At 44.0% G+C, this 19,617-nt stretch overlaps 1 protein-coding gene across 1 annotated transcript in view; it reads right to left on the reverse strand.

Annotated features, from left to right (window-relative positions):
• Window positions 1-1,171: 1,171 nt before the first annotated feature.
• The window catches only part of LRFN2 (leucine rich repeat and fibronectin type III domain containing 2), a gene marked incomplete at its 3' end in the record, with an annotated part of 28,240 nt that continues 9,794 nt past the window's right edge, over window positions 1,172-19,617 (reverse strand). Inside the window, exon 2 of the mRNA XM_080917191.1 lies at window positions 1,172-2,138. Coding sequence (XP_080773317.1) covers window positions 1,172-2,138 — 967 coding nt within the window. The remainder of the gene's footprint in view (window positions 2,139-19,617) is intronic.

Consider the following 19,617-nt stretch of genomic DNA (forward strand, 5'->3'; position numbering starts at 1 on the left):
AACAGGTTGATCACAGATATTTCTCAAGCTCTGAAAGAATACTTTGAAGAAGGTTCGGCTTCTGTTTCAGACTTTTAGCATATTCCCATTGTGCCGGGGAGAGCTGGGACTATTCTAGTGGCTTGTGTTCCTGGTTCCTCTCTGGTACATGTCATAGATCTAGAGTTGGGAAGACCTAATTCATGTTTGCAAGCTTTCTAGAACTTTCCAAGGGCTTTTCCAGGTGGGAAAACAAGGTTCAAAATAAAAAAGGGCCTTTTTTTCCCCATGCCATTTGGTGGCCTGTTCTCATGGCTCCAGAAACCAGACTTAGGGTCTAAAGCCTTGAGCCTCATCGACTTTCCGTAAGAGTGCTTCTGATCAGCAGAGGCTCTTGCAGATTCCCAGGAAAGGGGACAGCATCCATAGAATAAGATCCATTCTGTCCTGTACCATAAAGCCCTTTCTCAATCCCAACCTGCAGCCTGGGGTTAGCATTATACGTTTGTCTGTTGTGCTGGGCTGGGTGTTGTGTCTGGGAAACAAAGAAAACTAGTTCATTCACACATCCCAGAGCAAGCTATAGGATTGGCCAGGGGTTATAGGGTCTCTGGGCATGTGGTACTACAATATACCCAGAGCTTTGTTGGCTTTCAATAATTACCTACTACCCCTCCCCAACTCTCTCTCTCTCTCTCTCTCTCTCTCTCTCTCTCTCTCTCTCTCTCTCTCTCTCTCTCTCCTCACCCTCCAGGCTATTGGGCACACACTTTCACAAGTAGAGGACACTCTCAATTATCCAGAAGAATAAAGAGGAGTCTGGGAAATGGAAAAATAAATTAAGAAATCAAAACAACACTGGATCCGTAAGCAATCTGAAGCCGCTTGCTTGTCGCTACATTTGTGAATAGAAAGGCAGTTGTTCGCCTCTCCAAACACTCAGGGCTCAGTCTGACACATGAGCGAGTCCCATTCCCTGAGCACACCCCGCTGGGTGGTGGGGACAGGCCTGGGAAGGTGACATGGGGAAAAGGGTGTAGTTGGGCAGAAGGACATGAGGCTGTTGACAGGGAGACAAGACTGTCCCTGGATGTAAACATCACCATGGAAACTCCACAAATACTTGCCAGTGCAAACTCTGACTCCTTCCTCTTCCACTTTGAGGGTAAGAGAAAGGGTATGCCTTCCCTGGCTACACAGTACTTTCCATCACCCACTCTGAGCTGCCAAATGTCCCCCGAGCACCCACCAGGTCACTCTCCTCAAAGGGCAAGAGCATGCCATTGACAGACAGGCTGCGCTTCGTCCAGATGTTTGAGACCCGTCTAGGGGGACTGTAGCCACCAGGAACACCTCCAGCTGCAGCTGCAAAGTCCCCCATGTCAAAAGAGTGGCTTCGTTTGGCCTTGCCCTCCAGGGGCAAAGGGAGAAGGCTCCTGGCACGGGTTGCTGGGGGCCCCAGCAGTGGCTCTCGGTCCGAGTGGTGGCCCCTGGCTGATGTCCCTGCCCCTCTGCCTGCAGGAGTCCTGGAGTCTAGAAGTTCTTCTTTCCTTTGACTCTTGAGGTCCAGGGAGGCAAAGGCTCCCATTAAACGGTCAAGGCTGGGTTTGGGTCGAGGAGCTGGGGGCGGGAGCCTCCAGGGACCCCGGCCCAGCCCTGAAGCTTCTCCGCTGCCCAGGGAGCTGGAGGAAGAAGAGTCACAGGCTCTGGCCAGGCTGGTACTGAAATCCATCAACTCATTTCGCACCACAACCTTGGGTGGTGCCTGAGGAAGCTGACCAACAGGTATCCCACCCAGAGGTGGAGGCTGAGCCCCATTGGTCTGCGAGTATACGTTGCTGACAGTGGCAGCTGCCATTTTGCCTGGAGTGTCATGGTTGCAGACCTTGTACCGCACCATGAGAATTACAATGAAGACCAGCAGTGTGGCCACAATGATACCACCGATGACCAGAATCATAGTGCCCCCCAGGATCTGACTGTGCATAGATTGGCATTGTGGGTAGTCAGCCTTGGTGAAGAACTGGGCGCAGCCTACAATGTTGGTGGCTGTGAGCGTTGTGGCTGTGTCGTCCCACATAGCTAGCACGCACAAGTCGTAGCCGGTTCCGGACACCAGATTGTTGACCACGAAGGCCTTGTTGGAGGCCGGGATCATCCTGGGGAGAGAAGCAGACACAAAGAATAAGATATGGAAGGGTGATGAAGATATAGAGACACGTGTAGGCCCGCTGACAGGATGGTGGAGACTGGAAAAGTAAGATGAATAAACAGTGAAGTGAGGTAGGAGAGAGAAAAGGAGAAAGGAGAGGAAGGAGGGGCAAACAGTTAAGAGTGTGGCATAGAGAACAATGAAGCAAAGGTATACATGTGACCTGGAAGATCTAGGAGACAACTGGGGTGAAAGAAAAGATGGAAGAGAAATATTCTGGGATGGCATGTCAGAGAAAGGAGGGAGATGGAAAGTATCCTCTCCGGGTCTGGTTAAGTGCCCAAAAGATTCAGAAATTGAGGAAATGAATGCAAAGATGGGTAAGGGTGTAAAATTAGTTGAGAATATGGATGGTGGGGGGGGGGCTGTAGACATGGAGCAGAGGAAGAAATGGTGGTAGTGGGGTGGGGTGGGTCATAGAAGGGAGCAAAGGCACCTGGGAAGAAGAGAGGTTAGAGGCAGAATGATTCCAGAATTAGTGGGCTGCCCTCCCCCCACATTTGTTGCTAACATTCCCCCCCTACCTTTTCCCTAATGCTAGAGGGCATCAGAGATCCTGGAAACCTCTCTGGGTCTTTGTTGTGAGAATCAGAACCCAGGTACTACCCTGAGCTTGCATCCAGCACCTCTCACCTACAAGGATCCTCTTGCTGAAAAGGGAACAGTTTCTGTTTCCCGGTTGTTGGGTGTTAATACAAGAAAGCATGAAGTAGAGAGAGAACATACTGCTCAGAGGAGGAGATAGTGACCCACTGAAGCCCAGGAAGCCACCCCAACACCCAAGGAGACAAGAACACTGACATTGCATTCAAATCATGTCACATCCAGCTAGTAAATTGGCTCATTCATGAGACCTGTAGCAGAGTTCCTGGGCTAAAACATCCTTGCCTGGTTCATCCTCCTTAGAGGAAGGATTAGTTGGGAGCAATGACCTCACATGGGAGTTTGTCTGCGGTAGCCTGAGAATTTCTGGGCAAACCTTTCAGAAGCCTGGAAACAAGCTTTAATACGTTTGCTGTGGCATCCAGCTTCTGCTGTTCCCAGAGATGACTTCTGGGCTGCTCCACAGGCAAACCTGTAGAGCGGTCAGTCTAAGCATAAGGGTACCCACTCCAGGTTTCCAATACCCTCTACTCCATCTTGAATGCCTTCCACTCCCTGTCCCCTTGTGAACAAAATGGCTCCTCAACACCCTCTCCCAGCTCCTCAAGCTCAGAGCCAAGCAACACAATTAAGATATCAAATATAAAATATCAACGCCTGAAGACTTCTACCTGAGAATCCGCAGGGAGGATGGAGCTGAGAGTTATTGACAATCCACAAGAGTACAGCCCTAGGGGCTGCCATCCTCGCCGCTGCTAGGCAGAGAGCCCACAGATCAACACCATAGGTCTGTCTGGTACTTTGCAACCTTCTCTTTATCCAGACACCATGACCATTTAGAGAGAATAACTGTATTCCTCATTTGCAGAGTAGAGAGAAATGGCCGAGGTTCAGAGAAGGTAGATGGTTTGCCAAAGGTTACATAAATAGGACTATCCCTCACTCATTGACAGATGTGGAAATGTTTTCTCCCATTCATTAAAAAAAACTTTCTTGGTAGGGGGGATGTCAAGATGGCTCAGTGGGTAAAAGAGTTTGCCTCACAACCCTGGAGTCTTCATAATGGTAGATATAGAAAATCAACTTTCCAAAGTTTTCTTCCTACTTTTATTCATGTGCCACTGCACAGGTGAATGCACGCACTAACAAACCTGTGATTTTTAAATGAAATTATTCTTTTTGTTATATTTTATTTATTTATTTGTGTGTGGAGAGGGTGATGCATGCATGTCATGAAGCATATATGGAGACCAGAGTCTGTTCTCTCCTTCTCCTTCATATGGGACCCAGAAATTGAACTTAGGTTGTCAGACGTTGGGGAAAGTACCTTTACACACCAAACCATCTTGCTAGGCTATAAGTAAGGTTTTTGTTTTGTTTTGTTTTAAGTCCTCAGTAGCCTCAAGCTGATTAGCCAACCATTTCTCAGGACCACTGTTCAGAGTTCTCTGGTTCATAACCACCTACAAAATTCCAAGACTGTTGGGTTATCTGTTGGGCAGGACCTAAGAATGGGTCAAGGTGTGACCAGGACTGCAAGACTTCAGAAGACACTGAAATCCACCAGCTCCCTGTGGGGTCCAGTGATGCCAGTCAAAGCTGATGCTGATTAATCCCAGTAAGAACAGAGCCCACTGGTGACTGTAAGCTAGGCAACCTGACATGATTATTTGTCTTCTAGGTTCTTCAGGGCTGGTTGCCATGATGCTTTTCCAAATGAGAAGGCAGAGCCATACCCAGGTCAGGTAGTGTAGCTATGGGCTGTGGTGAGTCAAGCCTTGAATTGTCACACTGGCTTGTGGGCACTGACAGAATACACACCTGAGGGGGGTATCATGTCCCTTTGCCTGGACACCTGCTGTGTAGCACAAATTTCCACACTTAATGAGCCTAACAATAGCAGCCATGAGACGTGGGATTATGAGCCTAGAAGTCAGATTGAGGTTCGCTGCGTTTTCTTGGAAAACAGAAATGCCCATGTTGCCGGTAGCAGCAACTGTAGTGGCAGAGGGGAGAAAAGAGGGTTGACTCAGTAGTAAAGAGAGCTTGCAGCTCCTGTAGAGGACCCGAGGTCAGTCCCTAGCACTCATGTCAGATAGCTCATAACTGCCTGCAACTTCAGCTCCAGGGCATTTGACATGCTCTTATGGCCTACCTAGGAATCTGTGTGTGCAGCGCATGCATGTGTGCGAGCACACACATACACACACACACACACACACACACACACACATACACACATACACACAGAGAGAGAGGCAGAGACAGAGAGACAGAAACTGACAGAGACAGAGATCAGAGAGCCAAGCTGGCAGAATCAAGTTTGCCTTTACCAGTAGCAGCCTCAATGTCAATGAGAACTAGCAATAGGTCTCACTGGACCTCTCTGTGTGCTTGGAGGTTTACACACAGAGACTCATTAAATTTCTTGTCACCTCAGGGGAAGTTATTATTTGCCCCATTTTCATTACTCCCACTTAGAGAAGGAGAAAACTTATCACTGGGAACTTTTTTTACTTTTTTGAGAAATGACAGAGCTAGGACAAAGATGTACAAATGTGAGTGTGTATGTGTGTGTGTGTGTGTGTGTGTGTGTGTGTGTGTGTGTGTACTTGTAGGCCAGATGTAAGCCATTGTTTCTAAGGTGGCTTGTCCACCTTGACTTTTTGAAATAACATCTCTCATTAGCTCAGAGTGTACTAGTTAGGCTAGGATGGCTGCTCAGCAATCCCCAGGAATTCTGGTCTCATCTCCCACTGAGATTTTCATGTAGTTTCTGTGGCCTGAACTCAGGACTTTGGTTCACAGTAAGAGCTTTAATGTCTGAAAAGTCTTCCTAGATCCAGAAATAATATTCTTAATCCAAAGCAAGACCATAAGTGTCTTCAGGCATCTAGTAGTTCAACTACACAGGAGACCCATGTAAAGTTGGTGCTAGTAAAAATTTAGAGCTTTAACTGGATCTCATCTCCTATCCATGAAAAATTTTAAACCCCATCATAACCCCTTATGAAAAGCTATTTATCCTTAAAGCAAGTCCAGAATCCTGGGCTTCACATGCATTCTTGCCTATGCCTCATCAGTAAAATATCTTAACAAGCTTTTCAGCTCTACACATGGGCCTCTTCAATTTGAGACCTAGATGTAAAACAATTTAGCTCCTTAGATACTTTCCAAAGGTCAAGAACTGCCTGTGACTCACAAGTGACCATCAACTCCTCATCGGAGACTGCAACCTAGGCTACCTCTTATATTCTTACCCACTCCCTTAGAAACCCACTAATTTTTCTTGCTTAGGTAGGAGCATCCCAAGTCAGTCAGGAATAATTGTAGTATTAGGCACAATCTAGATCTCAGCAGTTAAGAGTACATACTACGTTTGTAAAGGATCTGAGTTCATTTTCTAACACACATACGGTGTGGCTCACAGCTGCTTGTAACTCCAGCTCCAGGGAGTCCAATGCCATCTTGTGGACTTCCCAGTTCACAACAATCATGTATACATAGTAACACAAACACACATACATACACATAATTAAAAGATATTAGTGATTCTTTACATTATAGATCATGGCTACTCAATAGAATCATTTAACATGTAACCATGACTGTTATAAACATTTCAGAAACAGTTGAATGTTATTGCCTCAAATTAATTCAAGGTCAAATGCACAATTGATCTAATGTGTTTCTGGCTGCATGTGCCTATGCAGTATCATGTTACACTGAAGCCTTGATTATGAACACACAACGTGTATACATTCTACTGTCTGTGATGTCACACCAACCAAAGCCAAAAGTCTCTGCCTGAAACACCTCAAACTAGACAGTTGTATATTTTACTATATTTTTTACTGTACATGCAGAGAGTTCTGCTCCTATAGAAACATACTGGGTTAAATATAGAAAGCAAAACTTACTATTTTCCTCCCAGACTTGCCTAGCATGTAAGTATCAAATTATATATCTTTGAGTTGTATTGTGATTGATTTAAAAAACTGTTGAGTTGCTGGCTTGAGTTTTATAAAAATTCAAAATAAATTATTTTTTTTGGCTTAGAATTAGAGCAGAATTTCTGTCAATTTCTTATGAAATGGTCATAAATATACTTCTGCCATTTTATATTATGTATTTATGCAAAGTGGCATTCTTAGTATTGTAGATTACAAAATCAAAATATCAATCAACTCTGAAAAATGTTGAAGATACTCCACATCCTTCAGTTTCAAATATTCAGCCAAGATTTAATTCTTTATTTAAAAATAAACAAGAGCATCCATCTCATTAGAATGCAAATTTGCATTGCTTTTCAGCACATGTATACCATTATACGTGTATAAAATTATATGTATACCAAGTAGTTGTTAAAAAATTAACTTATTAATGGTATATTATAAATAAGTCTTTGAATTGTATATTTATTTCATAGACCTACATACTTGGAATAATGTGACTTTCTTGATCAGTAAGGGATTCCAAGTGGGAATAGTTTAAGAATTACATAGTGAAGCAAAGATTATACAAAAGGACTGATAGATTGAAAAAGGGGGAGTCAGGGCACAGAGGAACAAAATGAATGGCAATAACCATGTTCAATACCAGCCAAGCTGTCACATATTGCTGCTCCAGAGAGGAGAGAAAAATTACATAAATACAGTCCACAAGTTGGTACTAGTCTACATAATGGCTGTCTCTGCTTAATGATCAGACAATACAAAAACTAAGAATACCCTTTACATCAATTTAGCACTGCCTGTCACATGTAAGCATGTGATATATTTTCTGAGAATTTATTCTGATTATATTCTCCTAAAATCCTAGGTCTGCAATAAATTAAGAAGAGGCAAAGTGAGATCGTATTAGGGAATGCTCTGATAGTTACTAATTTAGAAAGTTACTTCTTAACATCCTTCAGCATTATGGATCCTCTAGTTCTCCTCTAACAATCTTGATATGTTCTAAAATGGGGTGTGTATATTTCTTTTCATTTTATAAAAGGTTTGGCAGCATTCCTTACTTCTAACCCTTGTCAGGTTTCCTAAGCCCTGACAATCTAAAAAGTTGCTAAACATTGTTGTTGGCTTTCCAGAAGACAAAAATCACAGTTTGTTGACATTAAAAGACATAGAATTTGGTTAATGAATAGAAAATTTTGGGGTAACCACAAAAGGTGAGAAACAAATGAAGATGTCACCCAATATTCCAGTGCCACACCCACAACCATCAGCTGTTAATCACCCTGGTGAACCTGTCTAAGTCTAGATTCCATGATCACACTAACCACCCTTCCATAATATAAATCAATGATGCAGGGAAAAATGGGGTGTGGGTTAAAAGACAGCAGTTAACATCCAGCAGGGTAATGTCTCTGTCTGTGAAAAACATATTTCTAAAGTTTTGAAGTATTGTTGCTGTTGATGTTGTTTTTATTTTAATGTACACAGGTCTTTTGCCTACATGAATATTGTGTGAGGGTGTTGGAGCCACTTGAACTGGAGTTACAGATAGTTGTGAGCGGCCATATAGCTGCCACATAGAGCCAAGAAATTGAAGCCAGGTTCTCAGAAGAGTATCCAGTGTTCTTAATTGCTGAGCCATCTCTCTAGCCCATTTTAAAAATCATTTATCCCGATAACATCCCTGTTAGCTGAAAGTATGAATTGCTATTTTAAATTAAGATGCTCTGAAGTGTTATATTTAATTAAACTCAAATGTTCTAAAATACAATTTGAAACATAAACTCAGTACTTATCAAAAACAAAACAGGCCTAAATAGCTGATTCGGTTTCTCCTCTGTCCCTCTTCTCTCTCTCTCTCTCTCTCTCTCTCTCTCTCTCTCTCTCTCTCTCTCTCTCTCTCTCTCTCTCTGTCTCTCATAGTTATCTCTCAGACCCTGAATGTGTCTGAGGAGATCTTTCCAGAAAAGTACATTTCCCTCCTTGGTGATTACTATATGGACATCTGAAGTCCTTTTGTAAATACAAGTATATGGGTTTGATATCTTTGAGCATGTGTATAGATAAAACATTATGTGAGAGATAAAAATATGTGGGGGTTGTTGGTGTGTCTGAGAAGTATCATTGTAATTATGTGTGTGCATGCCTGTATATATAACTACATATATGTTTCTCTATGTGTGTATGTATATGTGTCTGTGTTATAAATCTCTCTCTGTCTCTCTCTGTCTCTCTGTCTCTCTGTCTCTCTCTCTCTCTCTCTCTCTCTCTCTCTCTCTCTCTCTCTGTGTGTGTGTGTGTGTGTGTGTGTGTGTGTATGTGTTTGTGTTGGTATGGTCCATAAAATTTTGGTCATATCAGTCACTACTCTGTTCCATTGCCCAAAGGAAACTGGAAACTTCTAGTTCTTTGGAAAGTTAGTTATGTCAAATGATGTTTTGCTGGGACACACAGGTGAACATAAGTCCTGCTAAAGCCAACATGGGAAAGACTGTTTTCCTGAAGCAGACATAGGTGAAAGTATGTCTTGCTAAAGCAAACACACAAAAGACTTTTTCTGAAGCAGACACAGATGAAAAGAGGTTTTGATATAGCAAACATGTAAAAGGACCCAAGATGAAGGAGTTTAAACATGACCCCACAGACAGTGGAGAAAGAGCACTGAGCTTTGGTTTAGCTTGCTTCACATTGCTATTCTTCTCTAAAGACACGCAGGTATTGGTTCACCTTACATAGCATTGTTGAGCTCAATTGAGATAACTCTGACATTGAGAGAAACTTGCTCAAGTATGGATCATAAAGTTCTGGCAGCAGCTTGACATTTCAGGCCAGTTGTTGAGCTAGGTGGTTTCTTCAGAATTGACATACAGCTGCCTGGTGTCTTCTTGCTGAAAGGATTTGACTGTAGCTGCCAGTTTGTGCCTAGTGCTTGCTTATTGAAAGGACTGGTCTGCAGCTGCTAAATTGTATTTGGTGTTTGCTACAGGACTGAACTGCTGCCCAAAAAGATCAAACTCACCCCTCAAAAAACTATTGCTGAACAAGTCCACTCCCTCCATGCCCTAGTAACTTTTCTTTTCAACTACCTCTGCTAGGTGGTTGCTAGGCTAGAGGAGAGGTTGGACTTTTATTAAATGTGGGTTGCAAAAAATCTATGCTTACACTCACATACTTACTCCTCTGATGTTCTGTAACTTCTTATAGACTATGTCAGATTTAGTCTACTATTTCCTAATGACCCAGTTTGCCTCCAAGAATAGGTCAAGTTTTTAGGTTGAGTGCCACAACTCATTCTCTGGTTCCATGATACAATGATTAACCCCCATTGTCAACTTTACAGGATTGGAAGACGCCTAGAAGACGCTCTGTAACTGGAGAGAGATTTTCTAGAGGATTAACTGAGGAGGAAAAATCTGCCCAGAATATGGGCAGCATCAACCCATAGGCTAGGGTCCAGACTAATAAAGAAGGAAAAAAAAAGGGCACTGGCTATCCTATCTATCTATCTATCTATCTATCTATCTATCTATCTATCTATCTATCTATCTATCTATCTATCTAGGTATCTAGCTATCTAGCTTTCTAGCTATCTAGCTATCTAGCTATCTAGCTATCTAGCTATCTATTTTATCTACCTATAACTTCCTCTCATTTCTGACTACAAACACAGCATAACCAGCCACTTTATTTTCCTGTTGCTTAGCCTCCCCCTACCTGATGATGTACCTAAACTCTCAGACTGTGAATCAAAATAAACCTGTACCTTCTAAAGTCCTTTTGGATGCTCCTTGGTACCATAACTAGACAAGTAACTAATATACAATGTTTCCCATCTTCATTCATATTTGCCAGTATCCCTTGCAGCTAAGTCTAAGTGCTACATTTTGGCACACAGATGGAAAGACATCATATGTGGTGGACTTTTAAAAGCAGGAATGCATCCCTACCATGTTCCTTCTGTTCTGGCCTGTGTAGGGATTTACCTGTCTAGAGTACAAGTCAAAATCAAGTGTCTTTCCTAATGTGACATGCTGAATGGTAGAAATCTCAAAGTACTGAACAGTACTGCACCATTCTTCTGGAACAGTGAGGCTCGCCTGCCTCATACAGTTCCCTGGCAAGATGAGGAGATCTGAAAAGTCTGTTATTTGCCAGTGAACAAAACAAGGACAAATGTGGGTCTGTGTTAGTGGAAGCGACTAGTCTATGTCTGAAGGTTCGCTCTTGCCTGTTTTAAGTTATCCACAAATACTCCCTCTTTTATCTTCATCGTTCCTTCAGTCTTATCTCTTCCAGCTCCCCGGAACCAGTCATTTCAGAAGCTTGTCTTCCTTCCCTCCATCAGAGAACATAACAATGTTGCCTACAGAGCTGCAGCTCTCATTTAGTGAGGTACTGTTAACTAACTGCTTTACTTACCATTTCTGCACCTGTATCATCAGTCTTCACAGCCCCACATCTACAACCCATTTTGGTTAGTTTCCACATCTCACACCCATAATAATAACAATAAAAAAAATCCCACTAAACAAAGGCAGATAACCTATGATCCAGCATCATGTAGGCCCATGAGCCTCAAAGTGGATTGTTTCCTTCCCAGGTAGAAAGGAGCTGGGTCTGGTTTATTGACACACTTGTGCACACTCATTTAGTTATTACCCTGTGACAGCTACTCACAGCTTATCAAACAGCATATCTATTCTATACAGTAATAATCAAAGATGGAGAAACTTAGTCCCAAGTAGATAGATCACTTTTTAAGTCCCACCCAGTCAAAAGTGTCTGAGCCAGTGTGACAAGCCATTTGGCCCTCTGTATCTGCAAGTGCTGTGTCTCCAAATTAAACATATTATGCCCTAGAATTATGTGAACAAAAATTCTGAATGTAGGTATATTATGCTGCCTATATTTGTCTCTCTGTGTGAAATATGTACATGAACATGTTTGGGTATGTGCATGAGTATCTTTCAGGTGCATGTGGATGCCAGAGCCATATTTTTGAAGACATAGTTACTTTATTAAACTTGGAGCCCAGTAATTGGCTAGAACATCCTGGGGATCCAGAAAACTTAGGGGTCCCCATCTATATCCTGCTAGTGCTGGAGTTACACATATACATACATTCTGATTTGCTGTGCTTTTTACATGGATTATGAAATCCAAACTCAGGAATTCATGCTTGCAAGACAAACTCTTTGCCTACTGAGCTACTTTCACATATCCTGTATACATTTTTTTTCTGGTCAATATTCCTGAAACAAATAGCTCTCCAATTATTTTGACAGTGTTGACATTGTTTTCAGTATTGAAAGAGGTGTGTAGGAAGGAGTTGCAGGGTGCTCAGGCATTGTGCAGGTTGCATGCCTATAAAGCTCTTGAATGTGAATGTTAGTGTGCTAGAGAGGTGCTCTGTAATCAGTTGTCTGCATACAGCAAAGAATAACAGCACTGTGTTACCCTGAACATCAGGCTAGAATTAGAGCATCTGCACAATTAGAGCTTGCCAAGAAGCACATTTTAGTATTAAAGCAGACTGTTTTACCATAATTCACAAAGAAAAAATACACATGTAATGGTCCCGAAGGACATTTATTGATGCTTACTAATGTTGAAGCTATTTTGAATATGTTTTACATGTTAATTTAATCCTTTTAGCAACCTATGTACAAGGAGGTAGAAAACTATCGTTTATCCCTATGAATCAATAAAGAAACTGAAGCTTGTTAAAGGGAGGTGACTTGCCCAAAGCCTCACAAGAGTAAGTTTATGTTCAGCCAAAATCTGAAATCTGGACTTATCTCAACAGATAATTAAAAAAAGAAAACTGGGTATGAGGTTTGTTAGCCAGTATAGCCAAAAGGGCAAGTTCCAGACAATCCAGAGACCCTTTTACAGAAATAAAATGAAAAGGGGCTGGAGAGATGCTTGAATGTTAAGAGTGCTTGCTGTTATTATAGAAGACTCAAATTTGGTTCCCAGTACTCTTGCTGGGTGATTACAAACACCTGTAACTCCAGATCCCAGTTATCCAGTGCCTTACATGTGGCATACATGCATATACATTCATACTCAGAAATAACAAATAAAAACAAATCTTATAAAATATAGTTGAATGACGCTGCTGAAGAAGGACATCTTAAGTTGACTTAATGATCTCAACAAGCACATGTACAGAAAATAGATGCACATCTGAGAACACATATGCACACACACACACACACACACACACACACACACACACACACACACCAAAAATATATACTGTAAAATAGCCATGATGGTCTGAAGATCAAGTTCAAATCCTATGTCATGGTTTTCTGGCTAACCTGACTTCATGAGGCATTCTTTTGGTTTAGATGGATGGATGGATGGATGGATGGATGGATGGATGGATGGATGGATGGATAGGTGGGTGGGTAGGTGCGTGGGTGGGTAGGTGGGTGGGTAGGTGGGTGGATGGATGGATGGATGGATGGATGGATGGATGGGTAGGTGGGTGGGTGGGTAGGTGTATGGATGGATAGATGGATGATGGATGGATAGATGGATGGATGGATGGATGGATGGATGGATGGATGGGTAGGTGGGTGGATGGGTGAGTGGGTGGGTAGGTGGGTGGGTGGGTGGGTGGATGGGTGGGTGGATGGATGGATAGCTGGATGGATGGATGGATGAGTTTGTACTAAGGAGTGAGCATTTGGAATCATATATTTAAGGGAAGCTGTCCAGGATGGCTAGACCCATAACTTGTCTACTCATTAACTTAACCCATCCTTCATCAACTCTATTTTTTCCTGACCTCTCAGTAGATGCCCTGCTGACAGGCCGTTGGACCACATGAAAAAAAAACAGTATGTGGAGACATAGAGGTCACTGAGGCTCACTGGCCATTTGGTCTAGACAACTGGAACGCTCTAGGTTTAATGAGAGACTGTCTCAAAAATCAAGGTGGAAAGCAATAGAGAAAACCGCCATTGTTTACCTCTGGGTAGGGCCATGTCTCTGTGAGATGGATAGAGCTGACCGTCTACAGCTCATGGGTTTTCAACACCACTGAAGCCCAGAGACAGTTTTATTTGGAATCCCCAGACGCCATTACCTTCTTTCCTCCCCTTCTGCCCACAAGATACCCACCACAGGCTGGAAGAAGAGCAGTCACTCCTGGCAGAGAATGAGTTACTAATGTCTTTATCCACACTCTGATATTTCATGGCTCCCAGGGCTTTGCTAGAGTAAATATGACCTTTTATCCTTTGCTTAGTTTAAGACGCAAGGTCAACAGCCCAGCTATGCTCTACCAGTGACTTTGTCCGCCAGATACCCTTGCATCAGAAGCTCACACAAGAGAGTCACGGATCTTCTCTTACCTCTTCTTGCCTGCTTGGCACGTGGTGCTAGGGTAAAAAATCTGTGACCGCATGTCTCTAGGGAAAAGATGGCTCTTGAAGGGCTGAGGCCAGGCCATTGCTCTCTGCTGTCTGCCCCAAATCTGCCTGCTTTTAGGGTCAAGGTATAGCCTGGTGTTTTCAGTCTCCTCAAAGGTGGTGATAGCAGCCAGTGTAGCCATGACTCAAATTGTAAGTTATAAATTAGAGCACACTCATGGCTCGGCCATGAGTTCTGTCTGTGGGAAGAAGACATGCATCTACCTGACTTAGATGGTCTCTTCCAGGCCCTCGAAGCCACACCCTGCCCTCAATTCAAAGTTTTGCTCCTCAGATATCATTAGCACTGCCTGGAAGCTTCTTTCACTTGTGCAAGTGCAATTTCTCTAAAGTGCCTGCCCACTTTCTACTTATGTGTAGGTGGATAGTAGGAGAGTTAGCTGGGCTCATACATCCTCTGTTTTCTTACGGCATCTCCACTGGAAATGGATGATAATTCTGAGGGTGTCAGCAAGGGAACAAGGTCGTGTGAAAGTGAATGGAGTCTCTGGTCTTGACTTAAACATGTCATCTGTAACCTCCAACCCCAGATCCACCTCACACCTCCAATCCTCTCTTGTCCTGGGAGAGGTATGGAGACAATCTTTGTAGAGTATGGCAGACCTAGGTTAAAACTCTCTTAGGAGTCCAGAAACTAAGAAATGAGTTTAAGGTACATGCTAGGTTCTTTTGTCACATCTGGAAACCTATTCACTGCTAAGCTTTCTGGGGGATGTCCCCTTTCAACACACACACATATCAGATCTCACTAGGTGAGGCCTGTCCTTAGGCCTGGCTCCAAACTTATTTTCATGTAGGGACCACTGCAGCAATGTGGGTAGTGGGAGTGAGGGTGGGGTAATGGGTGAAGAAGAAGACTTGTGTGGATGAGCTTGGATGGTCTGATTCTTACTCTGGTTGTGAAATTTGAAAAAGAAAAAAGTTCCATTTTAAAGAAGAACCAAGTCCAAGATGGATGTGCTGATCATGGAACTGGAGAAAAACCAAGGACCTTGACTTTTCCTTTCCCAAACCAAGCTCTCTCAGGTTTTTGACCATATATCCAGGAAATGCTCTCTGCTTTCTTTCCGCAGCTGATGAGACTTCGACTGTACCTTCATAGCATCGGCTTCTTCTACTGTCTATTACCCAAAGAGACCATCCCATTCCCTCCCAGATTTCTGCCCATCATAGGCAAAAAACAAAACAAAACAAAAACCAACCAGCCAACAACAAAAACACCTCTAACTGCAGAATTCCGGGTCCTTTGATCTGTAATGGTTTGGGATGGGCTCCTCTGAGCCTTTTTACTTGTAAGGTGAGGACAGCAGGCCTGTCTCAGCCACAGCCCAGCACCTGGAAGCTTCCCCAGTCTCTGTCCTGAGGGAGAGAGAATGGCTGACTCTGAGCCACACCCACATGGAGTTTTCCAAGCTTTTCCACTCAGACCTTCTTGGCAACAGTCAAAGCCGGGGGAGGAGACAGGCACAGGCTCGGAGCAGCCTTGGCAACAGCTCAGCGAGCACGAAGTGGCATTTTGATGGGTGGTAAAAATATCTCCCAAGTGTTCAGGGCCAGCTGCCATCCCGCCAGTATCGTAACTTCTCAGATCTTGTCCCCATGCCCGGAACCTGAAAATCGCACTCTGTGCACAAGTCCTAGGGATAGAACTCAGGTCACCAAGCCCTCAGTCTAGAGACACTCTTATCCCTGTAATGGCTGCTCCTGTCATCATGGTCAGATACTAGTACAAAAAGCCTTTAAGCCTCTGGAGAATGTGAAGGGCTGACAGAGTGCTGTGGCCTGCCTAATGGGCTAATTAAACGGTATCAGACATAATGACTATCAGGGCTGCTGGGATGTGGCCCAGTGAGTAGAGAGGTTGCTTAGCATACACGAGGCCCTGGGGTTCCATCTCCAGCACGGTACAGAGCAGGTGCGGTAATCCACAGCTGCCATTCTAGCATCTGGGAGGTAGAATCCGGAGGGCCAGACATTGAAGGTCATCCTTAGCTACACAGAGAGTTAGGCGCCAGCCTGAGCTACATGAGACCCTATTAAAAAGTCAGGTAATGGGGGGGGGGAGAAAAAGTAAAAAGGAGAGAGCGGTGAGGCACAGTGGCAGAGGAGCTGGGTCAGTGATGCAGGGGAGGCTCGGCTACACACTGAGAAGTCCGAGCGCCTGCTCCTCACCAGGAGTCATTCAGGGCCATAATCAGGTTCCCCAGCAGAGAAAAACAAAGCCAAGGCTCTCTCAGAAGACTCACCAGGGCCCTGTCTAGAGACATCTGGCTTACTCCCACATCACATCCTAGTGGCCTTTGAATATGTGTGGATGCCTGGAGACAAGAGTCTTCACACATGGCAGGCCTCTCGTCCGTTTAGATCTAATCCACCCCATCCATCTTCTCCCTGGACATACTCTATACCCATGTCCTTCACCCCAGCGTACCTCCATCCTGCTTTTAAATCTTCATGGCTCCCCCTCTTGCAAAAACCCAAGTCTCGCTCTGGCCTCTGAAGGTCTACCTGAAGTAGTCCTGACCCACCCCCAATCACTCCCTGCCACTCTGCCCCAGATACCCGGGGGTCCTTACTGCCTTCCCAACAGGACAGGCACATTCCTACCCAAGGGCACATGAGGGTACTGACTCCTCCATTACTTCAGGTCTCTGCCCCCATGCCACTCCCTTTACATGCCATCTCTGATTGCCCACATAAAACGACAGCCCAAGGCTGTCACTTTGCTTTGTTTCTCCTAGTGCACACTTAAAATACAACTTTAGACCTGGCCGTGGTAACACATACCTTTTATCCCAGCACTTGGGAGGCAGATACAAGCAGATCTCTCAGTTCTGGGATAGCCAGGGCTACATAGAGAAACCCTATCTCAAAAAACCAAAATTTATGTTAAATGAAATTAATTAATTACAATAAATAAATAATTTAAAGATATATATATTATATATATAGTGTGTGTGTGTGTGTGTGTGTGTGTGTGTGTGTGTGTGTATCAGAGTTCAGTTGCCATTGAAAGCCAAAAGAAGAAACAGATCCTTGGCACCTGGAGTTACTATTATTGTGACCTGCCCAGTATGGGTGTCAGGAACCAAACTCATGTCCTCTGCCAGGATAGTACATGCTTTTAACCTGAGTCTCTCTCCAGCCTCTAAAACATTGTCTTGTTTTTTAAGACAAGGTTTTATGTAGCTCAAGATGATCAGACTCAAGATAAGAGTTTAAGATGACCTTAAATGTTCCATCCTTCTGCCTTTACCTCATGTGTGCTGAGATCAGAGGTACACACCACCATATTCAGTTTTTGTGATGCTGAGAATGCTAGGCTGGCACTCTAATGGGCTAAATCTACGGTCCCATATTTTAAATTATTTCCCTCCCATCCTTCCCCCTCATATGCCTGAAAGTTTCTTCAAGACCCAGCCTTTGACTATATTGTTGCAACCCAGAGGTCTTGTCCAGATACTCAGTAACTATTTTCTGCCTTGATTTACCTGCAAAGACGGACCACGTGCTGCAACTGTAACCAAAATAAACCTTTTCTCTCTTATAGCTACTGTTATTGGGTTGTTTTATCACAGTGACTGAAGTGAAACCAGAGCAACCAGGAAAGAGTGGAGAACAGAGCCCTGACTGACCCCCATCCTTGTATTGGTAGTTCATACCCAGGCCGCTCTGGGCTCTGCATGGGGTCTCCCCACAGACTCTGCACATTGTCTCTTTGGAGAGTTCAGAGCTCTAGTCTCAGAGCCAGAGATGCAGAGCACATGGTACAATCAAGCTGGACCAGGAGCTCTGGGTTTCTATTTCTCCTGATAATAGGGACCTACCCCAGCAATCGATTGCATCCATGTAGACCAATGCCATCCATGAGGCTGTGATCCCAGAAGTGCCTGGGGAGGCATTAGAGACTAGAACATCAGATGCCCAGCCTAAGACAACTCAGTAGATGGTGGCGGGTGACACAGCAACCAAGGGGTCCTAAAGTACAATCCGGGTTGGAGACACAGTGCTACAGAACATCAGGCAGAGGTCTGAGTGCCTGGAAACCATGCTTCCCTGCCTTCAGCATGCCCTAGCTGTCTCAAAAGAGCTGGATCATATGAACGTCCCTGGGAAAGGCTAGCTATCCAGCAGGTATTTGGTATTTGGTACTGCTCTGAGACCTGTGGCCACTAGTGCTGTCTTGGGGTTCTTGATGCTCCCCAGGCTCTCTTACCTCCATACCACTCAAACATGCATGGATACTATAGGTCTGGTTTACTCTTACTAGGAGGGTACAGAGCTCCTCTCAACTGCAGAGATGTTCCCAGCCAAAAATCTCTTCCAGAGCAAGGGGGATGGCAAGGAGAATTGGTCACCACTCAACAGCCCCAATGGGGGTGCTTTTGAATCTGAGACATGTCACCTTTATTCTACCATCATAAAGGAGGCAGGATGGGAACATGGCAGTGTAATTGGATCTCTGACAATGCACCCTGTGAAGTGTCACCCTATGCACAGGCCTGTTGGGGATTTTGACTGTCTGTTGTTGTCACTCCTGTGTGTCCATTGGAATTCCCAATTGAATGACAGACATTTCTGACCAGGCAAACATATACTTTCCACCCCCATCCCTCATCAAATCAGTTGTCCCTTTTATAGCTCTCCTGGTTCAGGAAAATGAAGACACACAAGTCAGCCTGGCAAATGAACAGGACAAGGTTGTCCAGAAGGGAAGGTGGGGAGGCTTCTCAACAGTAGTACTTCCAATCCCAGAACTTCTTGGCTTCAGTACTTCCCGGTCCTAGTAGTACTTTTTGGTCTCAGGAATCTTTACTCCCAGTACTTCTTGGTCTCTGTACTTTCTGGTCCCAATAACTCCTGATTCAAGTACCTTTTGGTCCTGGTACTTCTTGGTACTATTACTTCCTGGCTCAGTACTTCTTGAACTCAGTATATCCTGATTCTAGTACTCCTTGGTCTCAATATTCCCTTGTTCCAGTTCTTCCTGGTCCCAGGAATTCTTATTTTCTAGTGTTTTCCAGTCCCAATGCTTCTTGGTCCCAGTACTCTCTGATCACAGTACTGGCTGGTCCTAGTACTTGTTGGTTGACTATGAAGGGTACTCACTCAAACTCATTATGTAATTGCTTTATCACACTAGACCATGAAACTTGCAAGACGTAATCTTGTCCCATTTTACAGATGAACATAACAAGACTGACGTCAGTGACATGCTTTGCCTTTTGCTGCAGGATTAGTAAATGGGAATAAACCAAAGGCTTCAAGAGTGCCAGCTGCCCCTTCATCTCTGTATTTCAAGATGTAGTCAGCTGTGCACGGGTGTGTGCCACACAATGTAATGGAAGTCATTGGTTGGTTCTTCTGGCAAATTACTCCCATCTTTTCCTGTTCCTTCTATGTAGAAGGGGCTTTTGGTAGC

The sequence above is a fragment of the Micromys minutus genome, assembly GCF_963924665.1.
Source record: "Micromys minutus genome assembly, chromosome: 5".
Classification (NCBI taxonomy): domain Eukaryota; kingdom Metazoa; phylum Chordata; class Mammalia; order Rodentia; family Muridae; genus Micromys; species Micromys minutus.